A 27,906-nucleotide genomic window follows, 5' to 3' on the forward strand; every position below is an offset into this window, starting at 1 on the left:
TTATACTTTTGAAGTTCTTAAATGGTTACTGTAAATACCACTGTAACACCCTCAAACTGCGGGGTGGGACAAGACATGGGACTGTGACAGGATAGGGGACTTCACCTGCAGGTTCCAGCTTGGAATGCTGTAGTGAGTGGGATCATCATCTCTTGCACTGCTAACACTCGATTTCTCTGTCACTGCGGCGGCTCGGGCATCCCGCCTGCCCTTGCTGAGGCTGTCACGGGTGTAGTAGCGTGAGGATGTGCTCGGCTGTTGTGGGAGGGGTTGAAGGACGCAGTGGAATGGGGCAGAGCCAGGAGCTGGGGCTGCTCCCGGAATTAACAAAGCCACTGAGGCCGAGGGCGGCTCTTGTTTTCGCTTCTCTCCTGCAGTACTTTCACAAGACGGTGGGCCAGCTGCTGCCCCTGGCTTACACCCTGCTGAAGAGGAACCTCTTTGCCGAAATCATCGAGCAGCACCTGGGCAACCGGCGGGAGGAGGACCTGGATCGGCTGGCGCTCTGAGCCGGGCAGGGGGCTGCAGCTGGGGGCGGCCCTGCGCGCCCGGGACTGGGCTTGACTTTGTGTCTGTGGGTGTTTTTTTGTACTCGGTGGCGGTGTCCCCCGCGGTCAGTAAAGGTTTTCTAAGGAACGCGCTGCTTCCCGATGCTGCTGCGCAGGGCGGGCCCGGGACGGGGAGCGGGGCTGAGGCGCTGCGGGGCGGCGCTGCCCACGGGCGGGGCTGTGGGACTGACACGCCCGCCTGGCCCTGCCCTGCAGGCCCCGGGAGCCAAACCCGGGCCGGGGCTGGTGCTGCAGGGCAGCACGGGGAGAGCTGCCCGACACTGCCTGGAGCGCTGCGGGCACCGCGGGGCCCCTGTGCCGTATGCGAACCGATCCCCACGTCCCTGCTCCAGGGGATGGTTCTCCCCAGTTGTGTGCCACCCCTCGGGTAAAGCATTCCCTTCTGTGGCAAAGCACTCTCCCTGCTCCTGCGTTGCTGGAGCTGGTTCAAGTGGGAGGAAACTGATGGGATGAAAGAAATGCTAACTGACATTACAAGGGAAATTAGGAATTCTACTGCAGATGCTACCTTGCTAATAAGAAGCCATCTCCAGTTTTAAGCATTTAAAAATTAAACCTAAGTGATTTTGTGCAAGGTGCAAATTAATTGTTTTCAAGGTCCTTAGCCCCCAATTCTGTGTTCTTGTTACTGCACGTGGAGGTTTATTCTCTGGCGACTGATTAAAGAAACAGTCCAGAAACAATGGAAAATAACATTTGCTCTTACTCGACAGCACTGCCACCATCCAGTGACTTGACTTCCATTGTAACAATTCACATCAGTACTAGTGACAGCAATACTAATTACTGCTGATAAAGATTATAGGCCAGTAGAACCATGCTAAAACATAAGTCGTTCCTACTCTTCAAGCAAAGGATTGTTGGTTATATGTTACTTTATGGTAGAAGGGAGCAGTGGAGGTACAATATAGGTTAGAGTGCTGCAAAAGTATTTTGAGTTTCAAATGCACAACGTAATCACATGCCACAGCTGCTAGTGTAAATTTGACAACTTTACCCCTTTCATTCAGCATATTAATATCCCAACTATTCAAGCACAGATTTACAGGTACTCATTCATAGGCCTAGAGGTTTAATACATAAAAAACAGGTACTTTCCATCTCATTCTTCTTTTTGTTTTAAGTACAGGAGCCCCGAACATCAGGCCCTGTAAATTGCACAAGTACTAAGACAGTAGAATCATGGAAAGGTTTGAGTTGGAGGGGACCTTTCAAAAATTCAACTTTTTAACTGTTATTTAAATATGAACTTAGATCTGCAAAAATGAGGACCTGAGAGGACCTATTCATGTATTAACCCCTGATGGAGAAGGAAATCTGTTTGAGCAGCTGCAACATAACTGATGTGTATCAATAAACTGGGACAGACTTTTTAGCAGGGCGTGCTGCACTAGGAGTAATGGTTTTAACTAAAAAAGAGTAGATTCAGACTAGATGGGGGGAAGATGTTTTTTTATTATGAGAGTGGCGAAATACTGAAATGGGCTGCCCAGAGGGGTGGTACCTGCCCCTCCCTCTATGTATTCAATGGATGGGGCTCTGAGCAACCTGTCTCATGGAAGGTGTCCCTGTCCGTGACAGGAGGGCTGGAATGAGGTGATCTTTAAGCTCCCTTCCAACCCAGGCCATTCTATGAGGTGTATATCATCAACAGATGGTTTTCAGACAATAAAACGATCATCCACTTTTAACTGTTTTAAATAAAATATTTTGTTTTAATTCTGTAATTAAAACAAAATCTTAAATGTTTATTTTGGAAAAATACGCCACCTAAGGCAGATCAGTTTGATGGGGTTGATTTGGCTACTGATTTTTAGCCAAATGCTAGGCAGTGCAAATACTGCATCTCCTAAACTCCATTCTTTTTGTCTTACTAGTTTTGTATGTAAAATTCCTAGCTGTTAATTTTCTCTCAGGGAAAATAAATGCAAAAATCAACACATCTTATTTGTGAAAACAATGAGAAAACATGACAGAACAATAAATGGTCATACAGAAGTTTTTAATGCTTGATTAAATCATCACAGTAATGAGAATTTTTACTGTAATGATATGCAGTTCTACCACACTATTATAAATAAAAACATTAAGATCGATATTAAATACAGCTCTAGGCAACATCACAGATTAACAAAGAATGCATTCTTCATGAACCAGTATCTGAATGATTTAAAAAATAAAAAAATGCTGACACTTTCCCCCTCCCATCCACCTTTTTTGTTTTAATTAGTAATTTGAGTAAGGCGCTGCAAGTTTCACATTAAAAATTTTTTGTTGCACAGCACAGGCACACACACTTCATTAATAGAACCTCTACTGCATGTTTACCAGAAGACATTTCAAATGTCAACAGGGAAAGCTTAGCAGGCTAAGAGTAAACAGAGATGCACAATTTATGTGCAACTCTCGGGATCCACACAGAAATGAAACACAGCAGGAGTGTGAACTGTATTTTAATTCAGACAGCAGTCTCTAGAATTGGATGCACGTTAATACAGTACACACAGCAGTGTTTTACAATAACACCAGACATGGCAGAGATTTCAAACTGATTTAAATTAATTTTTGTATGTGTACTGAGTTTCTATTCTTCCACTGTAGAAAAAAAAAAAAATCAGACAACAGAAATCAGTGTCACAGACAGCTTCCAGAGTTGCCTTCTGTAAATGGGCCTAATCCTGCTCTTTGTGAAACTTCCTCTTCTTCAAGCTTATGTAATGTAGCAGGACAAATTTTTAACAACTAGCACTGACTTCACATGGAAGTGTACAGCTGCTCCTGTTTTTACATAGCCCAATTCACTGTTTCATTTCCAAACCTGTTTTTAATACAAAGCCTGATCACTGTGATCCCCCTGGTACATTTCACTTTCTACCGGTTCCAGTTGGAACAGAAATGATAAAATGTAGATGGCAGTTTTTTACTAAGGAAAATCAGTTTAAATTCAACAGTGCACTTAAGCACAACCATTTTTGTGCAGCTCAGCAAAAGTGCCAGAATTTTGGTTCACTGTGTTATTGTACTTAAGATAAAATCATACTGAGTACTTTGTCAATAAAGATGTTTGAGGTAATTGTGATGAATGCCTTAAGAGATATTTAGGATTATTATGTTAGACTCTTAGTGTTTATATTCTTGCCATTTTTTGCAGTCTTGTGAGCATAATTGTTAAAAGAAAGACATTTTATCCAACCTCATATTACAAAACATGATTTTTATCAGCCAGATTTAGTTTTTTTTCCTTCCTAATTTAGGCTTATAGCATATTGTCATTTTTCCTCTGCATGCAGTTCTGGTGGTGGTCTGATAAAAAGAATAGGAAACAAAACAATGTTCTGTTAAGAAGTTAGGGGTCTGTCAGTTCACCTCTGAGTGTGTGTGTGTTGCTACTGAATTTTAAAGTCCTGCCAAAGTTTCGAGTGCTGGATTCAATTCTGCCCTGCTGCTCAGGTGTGACTACATAAAATTTACACCTTTATATACTTGGGAGAAAAGAAGAGTCAAAAGCAATCTAATAGTTGCTTTCTCCTATTACTTTTAAAACCCTGCAGGTTTCTTTTTTAAATAAAACCCTACTGTTACTGTTCCAGTTATCTGCGTAAAGAAAAAAGGAAATCCAAGGTAACGGCAGTGAAAGTTACATTTGAAAATGCTCTTGTATGTATGTTGGATCATAAAGAAGCCATTTTCTTGAAACCCTTCATCTAGTTGTAAACATTTGCTAATCCTCTGTTACTTGCAGAGGATTATGAATTATTCTATAAAATCACATTAAAAAGGTAATTAGTTATGTGAGATATTAACTGATTCATATTTAATAGAATTTTTAAATCCATACAAATATAAATAAAGAATGGTAAAACTTCAAGAAAAATAATATACATTTAGTGCAAATTATGAGTTACATTTCTTCCTACCATGTCAGCAGTGGAACGTCTTTTGTGAAGAAAAAATAAAAATTACCATTCTCAAATTTTACAGGGGGGGAAAAGATCTCCAGTGTTGAAGCATGCATTTTTTTACCAGATACACGTATACAGAATTGTTCCAGCTCTTAAACTAGTAGAATAGCAGTATTTTTCCTTATACTGCACAACATTGGTATATATCATAGTGTGTTCAATAATACAAAAATTGATTAAGACCAGGTCACATTATTGATATTTTCTGCAGCAAAACCAGTATTTTTCTTTAAAATACTGGTTTCACCTGGTTTTAGTTTTCTCATATCATGACAGCACACGGGTTGAAAGAAGTCTCGCATGGTTCTTGGAATCTATTACCTGTTCAATCTGGTTTTGTTGCAGTGGATCTGCACTGCCCCAAGCATTTTGTGATGTACGAACTTACACATTTAATGGCACAAGAAAACCTCCCTTCTTGTGATCACACCTCAGTAACTCATAGTACATCTCAATATGAGAAACAACTGCTTCAAAAGGGCACACCAATTTTAAAGAGGCTTTGTTACGGCTCAGGAGAGAGAGAAATAAAGCTCTTCTGGAATGTAGAAAGGTGACGAGTAATAGTTAATATGTTTCATGAGTTAACACAACAGTTTTCAATGGTAAAAAGGGCAAGACCTTTCAGTCTCCACAAGATGGCTCAATTCAGAATGATCCCTCCAGAAACAGGGATTAATAACACATCTCTTCAATGCTGAAGTACCAGGCTGGGCTGGAGAATGGCACCACTTTGCATGGCTCACCCACTGCACTATCATGGCAGACCTGATGTCTCGGGACGCATCCAGTGCAGGACAGCAGCTCTCCCTTCCCACACTCCCATCAGCCTTCCCCCTCGCCACATGCTCCCCCAGACTGACTCCTGATTGCCAGCAGCACTGTTACGTAAAAACCCAGCTCGTCTCTGATTTTAGAAGTTTTCCCCAGACTAAAGTGTTGTGCTATTCAACAAATGAACCTCCTCTTCAGTTTCCTCTCTCTCCTCAGCTATGGGTTTCAGTTGAACATTATGGAGGCGGGGTCTTGGTTTGCCGTCTGGGCCATATGACGGAGGATATCTTTTTTTGTTATAATGCCAAGGAGGCGCCTGAAAAGGACAAATGGGAGACTGATATTAATCCAAGCAGGAAAATAATGAAGTAGAACAAATCTGTAGCCAAGTCCTTTTTGTTGACAGGAATAGAGCAAAAGTAAACTGCCTGATTTTCTTATTTAAACAGAAACATTTTATTTATCAAAATGTTGAGGAACCACCAGTTTGATAAAACACAGCAATGCTGAGACACTGTATCAAATGGTCTCTGACAGCTGTAGTCCATTTTAATGAAATACAAGTCATACAAGTAGAGCCCATTACAATTTTTATTAAACTTTTTGTTTCTACAAAAATCAAATTTTCATTAGCATATGCCAACAAAAAAGTAACAAAGAGGGACAAAGAAAAGAGAGGTATGAAAAAAAGTGATAATGATCCCATTTCATAAGGGAGGCATGTTCCAACCTAGCCATCAGAAGTGATGTACTGCTTGATGGCCCCAAATCAAATAAATCAAACTCCCCTTCCCTCCTTTTTTAAACCAGAAGGATCCTTCCAGTCTGACACACTGGCTCAGATTGAATGTATTCATAGGAGCACACTGTACTGGCCATGAAACTTTTGTATGATAAACAACAGTTAATTAGTTTTTGGAATTCACGGCTTTAGAAAAAAATGAACTGTGAATAATAAAATTTTCATTTTCCAGTTTAGATACTGTGCTCTTATGACAGGGTCTTTTAAAACTACAACTGTGAAACATCAAATAGAGTGAGACTGTCCAAAAGGATAATATCACAAGAGAAGCAAAGAGCAGAATGAATGAGCTGCTGCCCTTCTTATTTTGGTTAGTACATTTCAATTTGTCTTATTAAGGATGCATGAAATACTTGTGAAATATTAGCATAAAATGAGAACATAATTAGCATGTTTTGCACATAAGCAGCTAAACATGGTGGGGATGTTTAGTAGACATGGAACTAGCAATCCATGTCCAAATTAAGACAAAGTGTACCACCTATCTAAGGGGTTAGTTCACAACATCACGGTTAAAACCATATCTAGATTCTGAAGTCAACAGTCAACATAGTAGCAGGTGACTGGTATCACTGCACATTTTGTAAGGGATTACACTGACTGCTGTAGGTATCAGCGGCAGAATCACAGATTTTACATAAAATCACAGGACTTTGCTAAAAAATAAGAATATTTTAAAAAATCGTGTTAAAGGGGTATTACAAGGAGGATCTAATGATGCAATTAAAACATGCTTATCTCTGCTTCTCAAAATACGTGATACTGTGCAGGTATTTAACAGCTATTTAAAGCTGTCCAAATCAGAAAAAGAAATTGGCATATACAAAAATCTTAATTTGCATTAGGCAGGGAAAAAGTATTCCTAGCTGCATGCCTTCCCACCTGAGGAATTCAAGAGATCAACCAGCTGGATCGATGTGATCTCATCAACACAAGTATCAGAAAGTTTACTGTTTACTTTCCTTTAATGTTGTGACTAACAGTATGTTCACATTTACAGCTTCTTTTCTACAAAAGGATTTTGCACATGTTGTTTTATGTTTAATACAATTTTTGAGCATAAGAAGATTTCATTGTTCAGCTGATATAAAAGCCCTGAACAGTTCACAAGTTTCATGCTTCCTGACTTCTACTGTGTCTAATTATGAGATCTGATATATCTAATCACCAAGGGTTCGACGTGCTGCTTTAGTTGCTCGAGATGCTCTAATATGTTCTTCTTTGTGATGATCCCCAAGACAATCCTGCAACAGATTATGTTATGCTAATAACTGTGTGTGAAATCAAATGAAAAAAAAAAGTTCTAATCATAATGAAAAAGGCTTAGAGCAAACTAAAAAAAAAAAAAAAAGAATAGAATGGTTGCAGGAAAGCTAATGAGATAATTAAATGAGAATTTAGTACCCTTTCCCAAATTTTGCTTTTTTCCTATTTCTCCCAAAATGCTGTACACAACTGGCTCTTCAACCACCCCAGAGCAGTACGTTTCTTGTATCAGGTACGTATCAGAGTAGCAAACTTTATCCTTTCACCCTAAATTCACATATTTTTGGGTTTTAAAGGTACTGAAACTAAAATCTACTTTGTATTTTCTTTGTTTAATAGTTATTTCTCCTCACACATACAGATAATTATTGACATTTTAACAAGCCACAGTAGATGAACAAAGTAATAATAACTGTGTAAAGTCGTAACAACTGAGGTTCAAAGCTGCCCTACAGAGCTGGGCTATCTGGTGTCCTTAGATACAGAGAAATTCAGACAAATTTCTGGTTTATGACAGGACAAATCAAGAGCAACTCCCTGGAATGGATATTCTGGTACAGATTTGGAGGAGTATGGCTCAGTCTTCTGTCATCTGCACCAATTTCTGTACAATCTAATCTGGACTGGAATCAGTATGTTGATGCAAGTCTTTAAACAGGTATATTCAGTTTGCAGGAAATCTGCCAGCCAAAATATAAAACAGTCCTTGATGTCCACAAGGCTATATGCCATGGCTAAACACCACCAGTACTAGTATTTATGATCTGCTCTTGCTGTAATGGACAGTGTGCTTGTGGAATGTCACAAATTTGTAAACTGAAGCAGGATAAAATAAATATTAAAGACATCCGTACTTCCTGCTACTTTATCATAAAATAGTTTAAAATTTATAGTAGAGCTTAACATAGCTTTGCACGATCAAGGTTTCTTTAGAGAAGATTTTAGTATCAATGTCATGTTTGAGCACTCAGCCACAACAGAAACTATGAAAAAAAAAAAAAATCATAGTAAGTATTTTTCAGTGAAGTTCTATTGATTCCAATTTCCCTCCCCAGAACAAGAATAAGTGCATGCCCACACTAACTTCTAAGTGTCAGATCATTATGTCCTTTCCCTACCAGAGAAAGGCTTCTGGAAACACTACTTGCCATTCCATACAGAGATACATTGAAGAAAAAAAAAATCCAGACAGGAGGACATTTAAATAATTTGTTTTAAAATACATCTGAAAAAAAACCCCAACTTGGAAACCAATGAAATATTTAAATAGTCACCACATACAGCAGCAGTCTTTTTGCCCACAGAAAAACTAAGGAAGTCCTAGTCATTTCAGATTTCTTGTCCCAAGGACATGAATCAATCCTAAACATGTGAATGAGCAGACCACTTCCCAGGTGCCTTAAAAGACATGCTAAAGGGAAAGCAAGATACCATGGTAGGAGCTTCGATGTTGCATGCCAAGTGTTTAATGCAAGAGATACAGGAAAGCAGAATGTTAAAGGAACAGCTGCACAGAAAAAGATCATGTAAAAAAAAACAAGGAGCAGTTTAGATAAGAGGCAATTACAATGAACATTTAGTTTCCATGCCGGGGGCTCAGTTATTTAGTAGATAATCACAGGACAACTCCCAAGAGTCTCATTTACAAACATTTTAAATCTTAAAACTACTTTCCTGAAATATTTTGAATTGTAGAAACAAAAGTTGCAGACTGAAGTTCCAGAACTAGCAGCAGTTTAGTTGTTAGTGTTCCAAAAAACAAAAGCTTGGTGGTAATCGCCATCACTAGACTCCAGAAGAGATACTGACTAGGTCATTTTCTCCTTTACTCTTTATGAACCCAGTACTTGTAGATGTTCAGTAACTGCTGATATGTTGCATGTTGCCAGAACACAGATAATAACCAGGAAGTATAAGCCTTAGACTCTGCAGTGCACAAGACTAAATTTCTGCAAGTTGTATCTCCTCCACAAGCAAGTTGCACAGACCAAGCTTGCTGAATGGCAGTAAATTCTTAACATCATAAAATGACTGAAATCATCTGCCTGCTTACTTGGAATACAAGGAAGGCGTAAGAATTTCAGAGAGGTGCTACAGCACTGCCCGTTCTTAATGAACAGCTGGGGTCCTCAGCTGCAAACTGAGGTTCAAATACCATGATCCTGGTGTATATCCTGGTTCAAATACTCTGACTCTGGAAGTGACAATTACTGTATCTAAAAAAATGCACAGCATTGCTGCCACTTTACTCACCCATTGTGTGTTACAAGGCACTGCCTCAGACCCAGCTTCCGGAAAATATCCACCACTATTTCCATTGGTGTGTGGTCTGTCACGGTGAAAGGGCTCATATCAAGTATGCTTCTGAGCTTCAAAGGTCGAGGGCTTTCTGCTGGAAGCGATGGGGTATGCTGGGCAAAACACACCCTGGAACTGCCAACAATCCCCTCCTGCTTCTTTCTAGCACTTTCTTTAAGAAAGACAGGGAAGGGGGAAAAAAAGCAGAGGAGGAAGAATTTACATTCTTGGAGTAAGATGTTAATGCAGACTTTACAGCTCAACAATACCAGGCTCTTGCATATATTTCCATAGCCACTGCTTTATCCCCAGAAGTGGTTGTGCAAAAATCACAAAAGCCATTTGCCATTCAGCTTTAGTCATTATTCAACTACTTTTCTCACTCAAATAAATGACTTTTATTTACTACAATGAGGTGGAAAGGCTAAAAAACCCTACTCAGCTTCTGAAGAAACTGCCAGGGAAAAGTTAGTCTCAACTGACAGCCCCCTGAACTTTTTCCTAATACCCAACTTAAACCTCCCTCAGTACAACTTCAGGCCATTCCCTCAGGTCTTATCAGTGGGCACCGCAGAGGAGAGATCAGTGCCTGCCCCTCCTCTTGCCCTCATGAGGAAGTTGCAGACTGCAATGAGTTCTCCCCTCAGTCTCCTCCAGGCTGAACAGACCAAGTGATGTCAGCTGCTTCTCATATGGCTTCCCCTCAAGGCCCTTCACCATACTTGTGGCTCTCCTTTGGATGATCTCTCATGGCTTTATAACTCTCTGACAATCTGGCACCAAAAACTGCACACAGGACTTGAGGTGAGGCTGCCCCACTGCAGAGCAGGACAATCCCCTCCCTTGCCCCACTAGCAATGCAAATATAAAATAATATAAAACAATTTAAATTGGTGTATATAATAATGCAATACTGAAAGTTAATTACCTATTGCAATAGTTAAATCTCTTCTTAGAGCAAAACCCACAAGTCTCTGAGATTCCTTTGACATAATAACAGGAAAACCATTATAGCTGGTTTCGTTGATCAAGTTTTCTATGTCTTCAACAGTCATATTATCCTGTGTCAGAACTGCTAATGGTGGGTCGCTCCTCCGAGGTCTCATGACATCAGCAGCCAGTGTGGTGTGAGTGAATTCTTCCTTTGCATCCAAGAAAGGATATCCATTCAGTCGGATGTGTGCTTCATAGATGCCTTCCCTACCAAAGGCATCTCCTACCCACTTACTGGTCATGACTGCAGCCATTAGGGGCACAATATATTCCAACCCTCCTGTTAGCTCAAAGACAATAACTACCAGGGACACAGTCATCCTTGTCACACCACCTGCAAGGAAAATAATAGCCAGTAACATTTGAGTAACAGATAACAATCATTTTAGAATTTTCTGCCTTCCTGCTGAGACCTACAAACATAACTTTGACATGAAAGGCCATCTGACAAACATCCTTCTGCGGAATACCAACAGAAGCAGACAGAAAAGAAACACAAAACTTCTAGAAGTGAAACAGTTTTAGGGAAAATTCATAGAAAGGGAGGTAATAAAGGGAATTGGAAAATATGTACAGTTATTTAATGTAAAATAAGATTAAAACTGTGTATATCTCCATACCACATCAGGGTTAAAAGCACTGTGAAATGCAAGGGAATCCAGTAATATAAGAATCTGAAAAAAGAATGGAACTAATGCAAAAATGTCATAGGTAGCAAATCAACAGCTATGTTGTCCAAAGGATTATAAATTTAATGCTGTTGCTTAATCATATAAGCTAAACAGAATTATGAGCTGATGAAAAGAAATCTCTTTCTTGGACAACAGAAGACAGGGATTGTATTTCTCTTTTGTTACTATTTAAAATAATTTTTTTCTGCTAAGGTTTTTGATGCTGTATCTTCATTCAACAAAATAACAAGAACTGTCTTTCAATTCATTCAAGAGTGATTCAATTTGCACTACTAAAAACCAGAACAACCTCTCCAAAACCTAAATTTGTATCACTAGTTTGATTGCCCAAACATACTTTTTCTTAAAGAAAAGGTCTATTTCTTGCAGAATCTGTCCTAACAGCTTTTAAGTTTAATTTCTAAGGCCACCAAGTTATAAATGAGGACAACTTAAGCCTCTTTCCATGAAGCTGATTTTCAACAATTAGACTTGTTAAAAATACCTTACACACTTCTGAAACTTTTGTTTGGATAATTTCAAGAACAATTTTTTGCAATTCATGTAGATGTGGTAGCTGATCACACCACTTCCTTCTAATAATTTTAACTGTACTTGACACTGTAAGTACTCTACTTCATACATTTCAAGGAACTAATTTTTCTGACCAATGTAGTGATGACATTTCTTGATACCAAAAAGAGAAAGCAAACACTACAAAAGTTTTCCTATTTCTCATCAATTTAGATTTCACATTATTTCTCAGATCACAAGGATTTGAGGGTCTTGTGTAGAGATGTGAATGTATTATTCTGGAGGGAAGACCCTATGAATAGGTGTTCCAAATCTACACAAGTTTATATCTCCTTTCATTTTTTAATAATTATTTTGATATATGAAGAAAACAGATACTTATTTGTTATATTTTATTTACCTAAGCATGCAGCAGCACCAACCATGGCATAAAGTCCAGGTGTAATACAGTCAGCTCCAACTTCACACCACTCCTTGAAAATGAACCAGTCATGATGGTAGTAAGCCAGCTGCTCCACTGCAATTCCTACAATCCTTCCTGCTATTGCTCCAATTGCCATACTAGGTATGAACAACCCAGATGGAACCTGCAACAAAACCAGAAGTGTTGTCATACTGCTGGGAACATACCTGACACATCACTTAACAAGTGATTTTTTGTATTTTTTTTCTGAAAAAGCAGCAAACAGTCAAACTGTCAGGTTAAAACCATTTAAAGTGACCTTGGAAGGTTAGTAGAACTTAACAGAATGCTATTGATATCTCTGATGGACCTGATTAGCAGAAACCATTTTATGAGCATGTTTGTTTATATCTTACTGTGTTTAAGAGAAAATCTACCACCAATACAGGACCAAGAATTAGACTCAGTGCCAAGAGCACAATTCTCTACCATGTGCATGTCCAGTGTGAGCTGTGCTTATCACACTGGAAAGAGTTCTTTACAACTTCCTGTCTCCCCTATTCCTTCACGTTCCTCAGAGTCAACATTCACTTACTAAACAGGACTGCCTTCCTAAACTGCTTCCTGACACTGCTATAAAGTAACTAAACAGGTGAGTTTTTAAAGAGGCTCTGTACTATTTTGCTGTTTCCTATAGAAATGAGTGTATATAGAATGCTAAACACACCAAGAGAGAAAAAGGCAAGATGATCCCCACCGCAAAAAGTAGGTAACACAACAGGTTAAAGAAAAAAGAAGCTCCTACTGTCAGTTTAGTTACTTAAAATGTTTTTCTGCTACTAACTAAAGCCTTGTCACACAGCCATGGCTTAGTAAAATATTAGTGCAAACTTGCTTTTATCAGCAGTTTCATATAAACTGTTGTGTACCTTTTCTTCTCCTTACGAAGCCAATCTTTCCAAAAAACATACTGGTACCTAAATGTCTCATTAAACTGTAAATGCCTGCTGCTTCTCCTCACAGCAGTTGTTAACATCAAAATATCTTATACTGTGACTGAGGTATAGATGTGGCAACAAAAAAGGAGTAGAATTTTTACTTTGTCTAAATGCATCTCATCCCATCTTGTTGAAATAATTAAATATTGCATTCCTGCTGTAACAGGACACATAATGTAATTTTTCTTGTACTGTACAGCTGTGAAATTTAAGTATTGTGGAATTCCAAACTATAGATTCTTGCTGTGGTAGTCAATAGCTGGTGCAGAAATGTATTTCAGAATTGTTGTTGTTAGTATTACTATATTTTGTTTTTATTTATGGTTGCAAAGAAGATTTCTAACAACAAATCAAGGAAAAGCAAACTTTGTGTTAGACAGTCAGCAGCGTGGGTTTTGAGAAAAAGTTTAATAAACCTTAATTCCTATACTGAATTACCTAATATTTCAGTGTTTATAGAGATAATATTCAATGCTAGCATTTTAGTCTAGTATTCAAATTGTGCATTTATACCACTATAACTACCTGTTATTTCCCACAATTAATTATGCATCTAAGCCCCTTCCTAACTGCTAAAATATATTTTTTTTCCTGAGTGAAATTCTTTCTTGGTGAACAGTACAACAGTACCCTGAAAAAATCCCGTATTTCCAATATAAAAGTAAATAAATAAACCTTTGAAACTGCCTCAAATCCTACTGTGCTAGGAGTATGCAACGGAAATTCAGTCTCCTTGTAGAAATTGCATCCAAATTGTTTCTGGTTCTTTGGTAATATAACTTTTTATGCACTAGCTCCTTCTCTTCTTTCCATCATATGTGGATAATGGTTACAAGTCTAACTGTAATTATGATTTTACAGGTCCATTTGTTTGCATAAGCCTGTGAATCACAAATCACAAAGGGGAGAGGAATCTTCCCAGAGAAATATCAAGGGAAAACAGCTAAGTTTTTCCTCTTCTCAGGTTTCTTCTCTGGGGCTTGCTTTTGAGCAAGCTCAAATTACACTCCAGAGGAAAAGATTTGTTGTGTGTCAGATGTGTCATCTTTGGAAGAAGCAAGAATTAGGATATAGGTACAACTTTCCACTTCTTTGGTAGTGCAGCTGTGTACCAATCATGTTCTGAGGCAAAAGTATTACTCCTTCCCCCCTGTTGATCAGCATTTAGACACAGCAATGAGTCTACTGATAATAAGCAATAGAGTTTAAGTACAAAAAAAAACCAAACCAAACCAAAACAAAAAAAAAAAAAAAAAACCCAACAAACCAAAACAAACCAAAAAATGCCAAACCCCTGCCATATCAGCCTCCTGGTAATGCATGTCCACAGCAGTACTAGCAGCAGGAATCACTTTGCCCCACTGGCAGCAGCTGGGTAGCTTTGCTCACCTCACAGGAAAGCAGTTCCTGTGGGGAAGATGTATGTTTGCAGATGGCTACAGCTCCAGGAACAGACCTGAAGAGCCCAGAGGACCTTTCTAATTATTTAAATGACAATGTAATATTATTTCTTCTCCTTTTTTCCCCTTCTATTTTGAATTTGCATCTTTTATAGAGATAAAGCCTAAAGCAAATAAGTATCATTAAAGTAACATCCTCTTCTCCAGATCCTGGCTGACATTCTAACTAACCACATGCTTTAAAGCTTCCAAGAAATTCATGCAGCACAGTTCCATCAATGACAGCAATATGACTCCTTGCCTACTGGCAAAGTAATAAATATATTCTCACAACTTCACAAAAAATATTTCCACATGCTGAAGTTCTGAGAAAATGAACCAAACTCAAATGAGGTATAAGCTCTCCCATTCTGTAAACCAGTGAATTCTATCTAATATGCAGTGTGACACCCCATGTGGTGACAACCCCATGCAAAAGAACCAGATGCACGTAAACACATGAATGGTAAAGTAATGTCCCAGATATAAATGAAACCCAGTAAGTGAATACAAAACTAAACAACGGATTGAAGCGGTCACATCACACAACACTGCCTGTATTACAGACCTAAGGAAGACTAGCTTTTGAAATATACACTCTAAGATTCCTCTTACCCACCAATCAACACAAAGAACATAACTTCAAATAACAACCTGCAACATCTTCTGAAGTTTCGAAACACGAGAAATACAACGTGATTGATGTTATTGTTCTATCAGTTACAGAATAGTCGAGGTTGAAGATGACTGTCCCAGATAGTCTACCCCTGCTCAAGCAGGGTCACCCTCAGCAGGTTGCTCAGGCTTGCAACCAGTCAAGGTATGAGTACTTCCAAGGACGTTCTCTTCCAATGATCAAACACCCTTACAGAAAGGAAGTGTTTTCCTATGCATGCTGTTACATGGAACAGCAACTTACACTGAAAAGTTAAGGCAAATTTAAACACAAATCTTGCTTAGTAAACATTCTACAGGAAGTTTACATTAAGACACATTTGATTATGATGTACTTGCAAAAAACTACGAAGGGAGCCTGACAAGACAGAAAATGATGAAGGTGTGACAGTTATACATCATCATTCAGAAAACAGCCACAGACTGGGGAGAAGCTGAAGCCACTTCCAAAACAGATCTATGAAACAACTGGGAAAACCAAAAATTATGCTGCTTGTAATGGAGAAATTTCCATTACAGTCACATGAACAAAGCCCACTTGCTCATCACAACATGCAATACTGGAAAATACAGCGGAAGAAGTCATCACTGTCTCCTTTTAACATCTGTAGTAATTAGATTTATGTGAACAATAAGGAGAGTAGATATAAGAATTACCACCAATGAATAGTGTAAGGGGTAGAGCCTGTTCTTCTTCCAAGTAACAGAGTAGGGAATCTGTGTGGTTATGCTCGAACTTTGCTCCTGGAAATTTTAGAATCATCCCTTATTGCTGAATCAGGCCCATACAAACAGCTATCCATCCACAGTTACTGCTCCCTACTGCATTTAGCACATTTCTATTCAGCTGAACAAAGGGCTATTCTGAACTTAATTAAAATCCTGTTTGCTACAGGACTTGCTTATTAACCAAAAGTAAAAAGACCTTTTTTTAAAACAAGTAAGATGAAAAAAAGTAAACAAAGCTTCTAGCTTCAAGAGATGGGAAATGAGAAAGGCAATAATTAAATGAAAACAGCAGATAAGAGAGCTACTGCATTCACACTTACCTTGATACCAAAAGTGAAGACTGTCATGATTATTTTAAATATGAGTGCTAAACACAACTGCCATATAGCTGAATAGACTCCAGTGCCTGCTGGGCGGTCCGGAATATCGTCAACAATTTTGCTTGCATTCATATCATTTCTGTAGTCACAGAGTGAGGAGGATTCTAATGGCCCACAGTCTGTGAAGAGCTCCTTAATAAGCTCACTGGTGTTTAGCCTTGTATATGGATTAGGAAACGCAATCACAGCTGTTATTGCTGCAACAATAATAACCTCCAGGACAGGGTACTTCCCAAATTTTGTAGATTTGCGTCGACGACACCATGCAATATTTGCTCGGATGAAAAATGCTCCCCAGAGCCCACCAAATACTCCCAGAAGAATAAAAGGAAGTAGTTCAAAAAGGTACCAAGGAGTGTGATATTCCACATAAAAAAGAACTAGGCGGCTATTACCAAAAGGATTGATGGACCTTAAAACAAATGCAGCTACTAAAGCAGCAAAAAACGATCTCCATAAAGTTTTCAGTGGGAAATAGTAACTGACCTGCAAAAGACAATACATGAGAATTATCAGTGATTCAATTAAAGACTAGGAAAAACAGGTTTATGCATGTGTTAGAATACTGCTGCTCACATGGTGTAAACTAAAAAAATTATTCCTATCACATGGAGGACTGGCACTCCAGCAGATTCTGCATTTTTAACAAGCTCAAAAACTCTGATTTTAAGTCAAGACTACAGTAACGTTGAAACTACTGCTGTTTTAAGACCGTTAGGAAATGATGCACTACAATTTATGCTTAGAAGCTGCTCTGCTTTGTTTCTCTTACTAGCCTTCATGAGAATCAGAATACTAGCTGTAGTCTCAGATTTCCTGCTAATATTTTCATCTCCTTTCAACCTATATTGAAAGGTTTATCACAGATCTGTTATTTTTAAGAAGTATGATTAAAACTAACAAAAAAAATTACAAGGTCTCAGAACATGCAATTTCATTCTTAACCCGCACATAGCCTGATTTGAATTTTAAGACAGTTTTCTTCTGCATTTCCTGGCAACAGAGGAAGTCCTCAAAACACCCTAAGAATATTATAAAATTACATGTGAAAGAGTATCTTCCCTATTTTTCAATTCAGAGATTTTTAGGGCTTTAGTTGTCTTTAAAAATGCCAATGATAGAAATAACATTCTTACATATTTTGAAAATTACAATTCAAACTAATTTAGCATAAAACATTTTTTGGAGAAGAGAATTTGCTTGCTTTGGAGATAAGTTTTATAGTGTATCTTCCCTTTTAATAATTATCATGTAATTGTGTTTAGTGTCTGAAGCTTTAAGTAATGTTTAAAAACTTGCTTTACAAAACTGTCCAGTAAGTATTGAAAGCCTTTCAAAAATTAAGAGCCCCATTTGTTTGTTTTTTTTCAGAATAAACTCCTAGACTGAAAAGCTGCTGTGTCTCCATCTGCATGTAAACTGTAGTTATTAACACTCAGCCCTTTTCCAGAATAAAATAAGTGAGAATAAAGTAAAGCTGACATTCACTAAAAACATATGTATCTTTAGGAGTTTGTTGGTAACAGGACTCTTGGTTTTGAAATATGGGTTAAAAATAATTTCCTTCTTTAGGAGAGACTCCATAGCTTAAAGGAGTCTGAAATTATTTAAACTAAGAGAGATTTTTTAAAACATTTCTTCTTCAAGAGTGCCATCTCTTGACATACCTCCTCCAGACTGAAAAGGACTCCTCCAATTGGGGCACCAAAGGCTACAGAAACTCCTGCTGCTGAGGCAGCTGACAACACCTGGAAAACAAAGGTGGGGGGGTGTGTCAAGGTCTATGTTGTAAACATGAACAACAAAACCTCACCATAGCTATAAGCTAAGTTTGCTGATGATAGAGCAGAGCAGATGCATGGCAGAGGAGATCTTCACCCTGCAGCCCTTGTAAGCTCCTGGGAAGCTCCTAGCAAGAGCCATGGCCTGTGAAAAGGAGCCCAAGCAGGAGCAGGTTTCTTGCAAGCACTGCAGCCTGTGAGTGATCCAGGCTGGGGCACTCCTGAATGGCTGTACCCTGTGGAAAGCACCCATGCTGAAGCTGTTTGTGAAGGACTGTCTCCCATGGGTGGGGCCCCTCACTGGAGCAGAGAAAGAGTATGAAGAGGAAGGAGCAGCAGAGACACAGTATCCCCTTGTGCCACTTTGGGATAGAAGAGTTAGGAGTGAAGCTGAGCCTTTCAAGAAGGGACGGTGAGGGCAAGATACATTTTGTTTTGTTTTCATTTCTTGCTACTCTACTACTGGCAGTCAAGTAACTTTGCTCAAGTCTGGTCAGTTTGGCCTTTAATGGTAACTGGTGAGGAATCTCCCAGTCCTCATCTTGGCCTCTGAGCTTTTCATCTTACTCTCTCCTGCTGTACTGCACAGGACAGGGGTTAGAGAACTGCTTGGCCAGCACCAAGTCTAACCCACCACACTCTCATCAACAACACTGAACTGAAATGGGGCAGAACACACAGTTGTCACCAGGAACACTTTGTTCATGGTTCAGAGTACTCTGCTGCCCTCACAATTAAAGACACTCATCAATGACCAAAATGTAGAGACAAGCACAGAAAGAACTTAAATTAAACCAAATGGCCTCTGAAGTGGAAGAAATACAAACTGACTCTGCCATAGAAATTATTTACCTGTGAGAATGCTGGGGATAATACATTGTTTTTAACATAATAAATAACAATTTATAATCACTAAACATTTTCTAAGAGAACAAAGATCATCTTTTAAACAAATCAGTGTAAATGCATCAATATGCAATACATTCTAGAAATGCTTTTTCAAGAACTTACCTCTCTTTTTTTAGCTTCATTTGTACTGTATTTTGGAAAGAGGTAGGAAAAAATATTCCCACAGCAGCAGGCAACATGTACCAAAGGACCCTCTTTTCCTAAACTCAAACCTGATGCAACAGCCAAGACTAAAGTAATTGTTTTTATCATCAAAGTCCACTTCCCCAAGTAACCTCTGATGATGAAGCCGCTCAAAATAGTTTTTATCTGGAAGAAATAAAAAACTGTATCTGTTACTGCATTCTTCAATTTTCAGAAAATAATTCATCCTTTAATTTTAGCTGCAGAATTCCAAAGCCAGCCTTTTCAAATTACTAACTTTGCCACACTTTAAAACATCTATCATTCAGATGGCCACAGTCTATCTGCTTGCCAGAAGCTTTTCAACTTTGCAAACTTTTTGCAGCTTTGCAACTTACTCTAAAACATTGGGTAATAACGTACAGCTACCGTATCCATTACACTTAGTAGAAAATTAATCTGCAGCACCTTCTAAGACTAGATTCAGTAGTTTATGATGTAAATTATTGAGCAAAAGGCAGAAAAATTCCAAACAAAAAATAAATCTGATAAAACCATACTCAAGATCATCTATTGTAGCAATATTCCAACTTGCACCAAAATCACTCCTGTTTTCTCTTCATGTTTTACCATCACTACATAAAAATCAACAGATTTCTTTACATAAAGATGGAAAAGATCAGCCTATCTCCACCAGGAAAATGTGTCACTTGCCAAAGGTACTGTTGTGCTTAACAATGCTATATTATAAGCCTGGAATATATGCCCGTGCAGAGTAAATAATATACAGCTATCATAGGGCAACATGTCCATAAATAGGATGTACACAAAATACTGGGCAGCTGTGTCTAGAAAGTAAAGACAGCTAAATTTAAAAACCAATTTAAGATGAAATGTCTTCTGGAAAAATGGTACAGAACTACTCCAGACTTAAACAGAGGCGGATTTAAAAACAATATTTACAGAAAAACTGAAGAAGTGAGACTGACCAGAATTGATTTAACTTTGGATTTTTCTCTCCCATTCTGTGGATAGTAGCAGACAGCAATTGTAAACAGTGAGTTTTTGAGGATACTACACATTTCACACTGTGACTGCCCATTGGTTTGTGCTAGTCAAGGCCACTAAAGCCATTGCAACAAAAGATTGACTGCTCTATCAAATGACCTATATTGGGTCAATGAATCACTGCTCTCATATCACCATAGAGGGGGTGTGGATTAGGGGAGGTTTGGAAATCATTCTTCAGAAGTATACTAATCCAAATGCTTCCTTAAAAAGTGGTCCTGACAGAAACAAAATCTACTAACCCAGGAGATTCTTTTAAATTTGGGGCATTTTCTCAGCAACAATTAGCAAAATTACATTCAGTTTCAATGCTTGTATTAATATATTTCTTCAAAGGCAAAGGGAGCTTCCTCTTGCCTTTCCCCTGACCCGCTAAGGCAGCAGTAATCTACACAATATGAAACACCTATAATATATATCTATTAATTAGACCTCACCTCAGGTATCCCTGAGCCACAGGCGTAAGGAGCAAATACCTTCACCAGAGAAACTGCTAAGAAGGCAAAGCTCAAAGCCCAGAAAATGTACATGATGTAGTTCATTATGTATGAACCTGGACCCTAAAAGGAAAAACAAAAAGTCAGAAAATAGATTTGACATAAGAACAAAATCACTACATAAAATAATCCAGAAGTACTCTTGCTGCAAGTACATTTATACACACATTTTGAGGCACAATAATTATTGGTGAGAGAGGTTTGTTTGAAAAGCATAAAGCCATGACACCTGCACATTAGCACAGACTGTGTTAGAAAAGGTAGAAGGTGTTCTAACACTTCATCTTATAAAGAAAAAATAAACATAGAACAAGTGTATTTTAAATAGCTAATAGCTGCTAAAATCTAGTGAATATTGAGTAAATCTTCCTTATTAAAAAAAAAAACTTGGTAGAAAAAATAAAACAAATCTATTAGTTATCAGAGAACACCATACATGGATTTAATTTATATACAGCTATGATCAAGAATAGAAATTCTTGTGTTATTAACAGCTCCATATTCTCATAACTTCCTTACATTTGCAATACTCCAAGCCCCCTTGCAGTTCATGAAATACACATTTATTACACTATAATCTAGTAATCAATTCAAATGCTGAAAAGTGGCACAGACAGTACAACCCAAATTCATGTTTAGAATCCTAACCTTAAGACCATTATTTTTTTTCCCCTATTCAGCCAAGTTGTTGAAGAAGACCATCAAAGAATACTCACTTCTGCTTGCCCAATTATTAATTCTGCCCATGTTTTCCACTGCGGACATTTATCTCTCTCTTCAAATGTGGTCTCATTTGAACCCCAACAACACTGTTCATGGTTAAACCACAAAGCACTAAGGCAAATGCCTTCCTTCAAGTCAGTCATCCAGTCAGCAGCTATGTCAATTAATCCTGCCAATGCCCCTGTTGTAGAAACAGTTTTGTATCAATGTTCTGGTAAACAGAAATAACGCACACAGCTAAAATAAAGGAATGGGCTTGTATTAACTAAAGTATTAAATATTGACTTCATTAAATGGACTTTAATATACTACTGATTTCCAGGATTATATCCTGGTTTTGTTATGGTAAGACTTATTTGCTAATAATTTGAAGAATTAAGTATTTCCTCATATTTCCCAAGTTAAATGAGATTTTTTTCCCCTTATACCACAGTTCTCCAACAGTCCACTGAAACCAAGAAGTTAAAGAGTAAAAAGAGAACTGTTACTTTTTGTGTGATGGAGCAGTTTATATGGCACCAAGCCTGCTGGAAAGAGATGGGATTGACCTGTCTAAAAGGTGGGAAAGGATTCTAGCCCATGTGTTGGCAAGTCAAAAGCAGTACTTCAGTAGAACAGAATTTCAACCAAATTATTAAAATACATAAACATAAGATCTCCTTGTCACTGAACTCAAGGTTGTACCATTTAAGATTGACTAGACATACGAGAGAAAGCATCTGAGACTGAAAAACCTACCAGTGTTCAAAACCAGAATTTGCTCGCTTTGTTACTCAAAAACAGAATAAAGGAATTTTAAAAAACAGCAGCTTAGGGGATTGGAAACACTACACTGCATGTTCCCACTGAAATTATCATAAACAATTTTCAGTAATTATACACTCCTGGTTTGTGCATCCAGAAGTATATAAACATTCTACAAACTCTGTATATGTATTAATTTATATGTGATTTGTGAAAGTGATTATGTATATACCTGAGCAGTAATTATACTGTTACCATGCTTTTTAATAGGCACAGCCTTACTCCACAACTAACTTTCCTAACATTTAATCTAAAATGTCTATTTGAAATACTTATTTTGAAAAACTGGGCACAAAGTTTGTGACCTTTCCTTACTGCAGGTTTTAGTCACTCAAACTATACTAATAGAAAAAGCAACAGCACTGCCTGACCACTGGGCCACAAACTATTGGATAGCTTTAGTTGTAAAATCCATTCGAAAATACGTTAAGAAAGAAAGAGAGAATTGAAGTATAGGTCAACAAACTTTACCTGTTAAAGTCAGTATTTTCTGTGGAAAAACCTCAGTAAACATAACCAAAGTAAACAAAACCAACAGAAAGCAACATAAACATATAGCTAGAATTCACTAATGCATAAACACATGCTTTTCAAGGAAGTGTGCTTACCAAAGGACATATATACCAGAGCTACTTTGACAATCAACACCTTCACAAGAAATCCTACAGGTAAAAACCAAAATTTTACAGAAAGGGAAGATATAAATGTCAATCACAGGATTAAAGAACATGGACAGTTTAGTAGGTGGACGTTCAAAAACACTTGAGAAACTCTCTCTAAATTCAGTAAGGATTTTGGTTCCCACTTGATCAGTAAACCCTCACCTCAAAATGGTGAAACCTGTAAATCAAAATAGTAAAATTTTTCTTCCATTATGGAATTGTTGTAGTAGACTGAACCAGCTCTTAGCTGGGTTGGTGGAGAACAAAGAAAAAACACAACTATACTTGCTGACAAGTATAAGAAAAGAACCCTTTGTGTTTTTATTTACCTGATGCCAAACCAGTTAATGTGACTACCAACCATCCTGACCATGCATCGTACAAACTTTTTGTCATCTCCCATGCTGATTCTTTCTTCTTGCTGTTAATCTGCAAAGAGAAATCGGTATGTAGTGTCGTATGTATTTCTGTAATATGAATAATGAAACAAAAGGAAGTATGATATACAAATTGCATGATGCAAACTGCAGGCAAATAAACTCTCTCTTGAAACCACAAGTGTTCTGCTCATATTTAGTGCTTTACATAGATAAATCAGCTTAATTATTTAGACATCAAGCAGCTGACAAACATATATTTGCTTAATTTAAAGAACTAAAATCCAGGAAATACATTATTAGGATAACTGAATAATTTCTATGGCATACACCTAAAATGTGAATTTTAACATTATTTTCTTCCTATAGAATAAATATTTTTTGAACCTTAATTAAACTGTTAGCATACTAATAATAAGCTATTTCAAACGATTCAAATTCTAAAACTTCTACTTCAAATATAAACATCTTTAATCTTTAGATTAAAAAACACATAAAAGTAAAATTAAAAATTGGCTATCTACTCTATAGTACTTCTAAACAACTATTAGTAATGACATCCGAAGTTACTGTGCTGAAAAAGTAGCTATTCTTATTTTATCCTTATTTACTCTGTGCACTTAGCTGCAGTGGCACAGACATACTTGTGTCAGTACAAAAGCAATATACATCACGCTTCACTTTTCTATACAAGTACCACCAAAACCACTACTCTACTATTACAAATACATCTACACTGGAAAATAGCCTTAAATATACTAGCATGCAATAAATGCAGTACTTTAAAAATTGTATTTGGGTGACAGGGACCTAGTCCCACGCTATTAAATTACTGCTTCCTTTCCAAGTTATAATGCTGCAAGACTGCAGGTATCCAGCTAAGCAGTGCTTTTTAAACAGTATTCAAGCAGTTCTAGCTGATGTAACTATGTACATATCTAAAGGACATGCCATCTCTTTGTATGTGTTACTAAATCAGACCTTAACTCCAACATCCAACGAAAAAAGCACTATTATTTATCTCAAGTACCCGTCTATGCCTTTCTCTGTCTTTGCATTTCTCTCGAACCCAGTCAATGGTATGGAAATCATCATATGTTCCTACTCCAGGAATTGGCTCATCCAGAAGGTCCAGTAAATGTGTTGAACTGTTGATATTTCCTCCATTTGTCATTGTATAATGAGTTCCTGCAGCACAGAAACACAGGAATCAATTAATTCTGCGATAAATTAAGTATTCAAACTATATTCATAGAACATAAATTTTTGAACAGCTAATTAAGACACTTTCCATAATAAGTGTATTGTATTGTCATTTAGGTCTCTCAATGCTGCATACCACTCCTCTTTACTGTCATTCAGCTGTAAGTTAAATTTGTAGATTAGTGACTTTTGTGTTTCCATTGGTTAAATAGGAATGTCCTAGTCATATTATTGTTCTGTTTTGTATGCAGATTCCAGAAAAACTTCAGTAGAAGCAAGTGGAAAAAACAACTTTGACACACATTTAATTTCAAGTTTATTACAGTTTATGAACTATCACTGGAAAATCCGTTTGTAGAAAAATAAAGCAAGGATGATTAGCTAGAAAGTTCACAGTACCTTCATATGTAACCAGTAATTTCTAAATATACATTCTATTGATTACCAATCTCTCCTATATATACAAACCAAACCTAAAATACATTATTAATATATGATATGTGCATCAAAAAAGCAACAAAAACACAAACAAATACTCATATTTTGTTTTTATGTATTTTTTCAGGTAAATCACAGAGCAGTCCTTGGTCATAAAAATTAGAAACACTGTATAAAGAAAATATCTTCTGCTGATTTGTCATCACTAGTTAGTTTCTTCACAAGCAGCTTGCAGAGCAACAGCCCCACAAATACTTACTGCACTGATCAGAATAAGAAGACCAAGGTTGGGTGGTACTGAGAATTTTTCCATTTTCAAAAGTGATTATAGTTTTTTTAAGTTTCTAATGTCATAAATGCCATAATATATTGGGGTTTTTTTCTTAGTTCTCACTTGTTTGACTAAGAACAAAATAATCTGCCCAACAATATACAGCACACCAAGGTAATCTCTATTCAAAAAGACATAGCCTCAAGTTGACCAAGATTTCTATCAGTTCACAGAGACACCAGAATTCATTTCACTAGACTGACACTGGGATGTTTAGACAGATGGAAGGGTTTTTAACCTGGGGTTTTTTGTTGTTCGTTTGTTTATTTCCAGGCTTCTTTAATTGACCTTCTTGGTATTGTCAGCCAAAATTTCCAACGAACCAAAAATCCAAAACTAACAAATAGCTTGTCAAAGGACCTACCTGTAAACTTCCAAATGCTACAAATGCTGAGTTCACCAGCCCAAGCCCTCATCATAACGCACAATTAGATTTTTATGTAAGTAAAACGTGCCTTTTCCCTTTACAAATGTGAATTCTAAGATCTAGAAGAAGCAGTGTGACACCTGGCATTACACTATGACCAAAGTGGTGCCTCAGTCATCTATTGCTTAAGAGGTCATGTTGATGCCTACTATATAACATATTGTTTATTCAGACATTTTCTTAGTGGTGAAAGACAAAACAAGAAAGCAATATAAAATTTACATTAAGACAAAATGCAATCTATAATTTTCAATATACACAAACAACTATTATTACAAATTCTATAAAGATTAAAAGTACAGAAGACAATGCAAATGTAGCAGACAGCTCCCCAATAACACCAATACCTTTCTCTTATGTGAGCCTAGCTGCCATCTTTAGCTTAATACCTTTTTCCCCCATCTATGCCATACTAAATTCACCCTCATCTATTTCCCATAGCTAAGCCCTATAAATCTCTTCCCAAAGCTGCTGCTAGTCTCTCTTAAGGCAGATGTGAGGAAGCATTCCCTGTGCTTCCATTAATAAAAGGCTAACAACAACAATTTAAATCAGATTTGCTAATACAGGTGATTGTGAAAACCTTGCTTTAGGATAAAGGATTCAATTCCCTTGCCATTTCCAATTCTCCTAACTAGAAGTATAAGATACATGCCTGGATGGCTGAAAGGGCAAGGTGATCTTGTGAAAGAGATACTAACAAAATTCACTGTGTGATAACTAGTTTAGCTCTCAGAATTAAGACAGTAACAGAATACATTATTAAAATATTCTTTTCACATGAAATCAGTTTCCTCTGGCAAAGCAAGGGGACATAAATTAATCTCACCCACAGCTTAATTATTAATCTCCTACAACGTTCCAGTGTGATGACACAGTTTCCTGAACCTGAGTGAGTAGGGTTGGGCAAAACCTTGTCTTTGCTCTGGAGGAGTTGGTTTTATGCCCTGCTATAAATGAGGCAGTACCAAACTACAAGCAGCAAGCAATCCTATGCCACAGAAGGCAAAGGAAAGTTGAGACTTATAAATGCATCACAAACAGTAAAAGATTATTTTATGCATATCACAAGGTGCTAAATTGGAATTCTCTCCAGGGGATTATCAGAGATGCCATCATCAGAGATGGCATTATACTAATTGCACCTGACCCACAGCAGAACTTGGAGTAGATTACAAATGATGGTCATTGTCTAGATACAGTAAAAATCCCACTGAAACTATGTCAGGTTTCTACTTTGCCAACAGTTGCTGGCACACCAAATACTGGAATATAAGTAATTATTTTACGATGGAGAAGAGACATAGAAGAAGATATGAAGCTGAAGAGGAGGTCTTGTTGAATGCAGAGCTGCCATGAGTGCCTGATGCAACAGCTGAATAGCCAGAATAGCTGTAATCTTGTACCAAGTGAGAAAACAGGCAGCAGTGAGTGTGGTAGAAAAGCTTCCTTAGAGCACCATGAAGAGGACAACACTACAAAATCTGATGTTCTGCATCTAAGATACAGAACTCTGAGATTACATTCCCCTGCTAGTATTATGATCTATGTAGTATACAACTATTCTAAAAGAGATGCTAGAGAAATATACTTTTACTAAGACTCCACATTTTTCCAAGTTTTTGTTTCCCTTTCTACCCTTCCTTCCCTAGCATTTCACACAGCAAGATGCTCCTTCCAGCTATGAAGATAATGATTCTCATCAGCATAAACACACAAATTCTTACTATTTATTCCCAGTTCCAAAGTGTCATTAAATGTATTTTCAATACAATGTTAAAACCCTTACCAGAATACAAATATTTCATCACAACATTCTAACAATCAGGCAGGAAAGCATCATTACATAGATAAATTGTAGCACTTAGCAAACCTTCAGAATTATTTCCCTTCCGTCCTCTCCCTCTTCCCCAGTCCTGGAGTTTCAAGATGCTTTCTCGGGCTACATGCTTGTCACCACAATAGAAGCAGTTTTGGTCTTAAAAACCACAACAAGCACTTAGCATACAAGATGTATAGGTATAGCCTCTAGCTACGATAAGAGAACACTTCTAAAGTTCATATGAGGAC

The 27,906-nt window shown here is 37.6% G+C and overlaps 2 protein-coding genes and 1 long non-coding RNA gene across 8 annotated transcripts in view; 2 read left to right on the forward strand and 1 right to left on the reverse strand.

Moving 5' to 3' along the window:
* Positions 1–3,492, forward strand: part of HPF1 (histone PARylation factor 1) — a 51,388-nt gene extending 47,896 nt beyond the window's left edge. For both annotated transcript variants that reach the window (XM_068187114.1, XM_068187117.1), the window contains one exon: positions 378–3,492. In XM_068187114.1, the coding sequence (XP_068043215.1) occupies positions 378–509 (132 nt within the window). In that variant the 3' untranslated portion in view covers positions 510–3,492. The remainder of the gene's footprint in view (positions 1–377) is intronic.
* The window catches only part of CLCN3 (chloride voltage-gated channel 3), a 59,284-nt gene continuing 33,930 nt past the window's right edge, over positions 2,553–27,906 (reverse strand). For 3 of the 5 annotated variants that reach the window (XM_068187100.1, XM_068187101.1, XM_068187102.1), the window contains 12 exons: positions 24,468–24,625; positions 23,390–23,489; positions 21,588–21,775; positions 20,812–20,934; positions 19,286–19,492; positions 18,161–18,241; positions 16,434–16,979; positions 12,270–12,456; positions 10,600–10,998; positions 9,627–9,843; positions 7,276–7,351; positions 2,553–5,621 (listed from right to left, as the gene is read on the reverse strand). In XM_068187100.1, coding sequence (XP_068043201.1) covers positions 5,463–5,621; positions 7,276–7,351; positions 9,627–9,843; positions 10,600–10,998; positions 12,270–12,456; positions 16,434–16,979; positions 18,161–18,241; positions 19,286–19,492; positions 20,812–20,934; positions 21,588–21,775; positions 23,390–23,489; positions 24,468–24,625 — 2,441 coding nt within the window. In that variant the 3' untranslated portion in view covers positions 2,553–5,462. The remainder of the gene's footprint in view (positions 5,622–7,275; positions 7,352–9,626; positions 9,844–10,599; positions 10,999–12,269; positions 12,457–16,433; positions 16,980–18,160; positions 18,242–19,285; positions 19,493–20,811; positions 20,935–21,587; positions 21,776–23,389; positions 23,490–24,467; positions 24,626–27,906) is intronic. The other 2 variants (XM_068187103.1, XM_068187104.1) reach the window with 1 other exon arrangement.
* Positions 12,452–21,715, forward strand: LOC137472231 (uncharacterized). The gene is made up of 2 exons (XR_010998081.1): positions 12,452–12,924; positions 14,132–21,715. It is a non-coding gene; the product is annotated as an uncharacterized lncRNA (long non-coding RNA).

This window comes from Anomalospiza imberbis, chromosome 4 (assembly GCF_031753505.1).
Source record: "Anomalospiza imberbis isolate Cuckoo-Finch-1a 21T00152 chromosome 4, ASM3175350v1, whole genome shotgun sequence".
Taxonomy (NCBI): Eukaryota; Metazoa; Chordata; class Aves; order Passeriformes; family Viduidae; genus Anomalospiza; species Anomalospiza imberbis.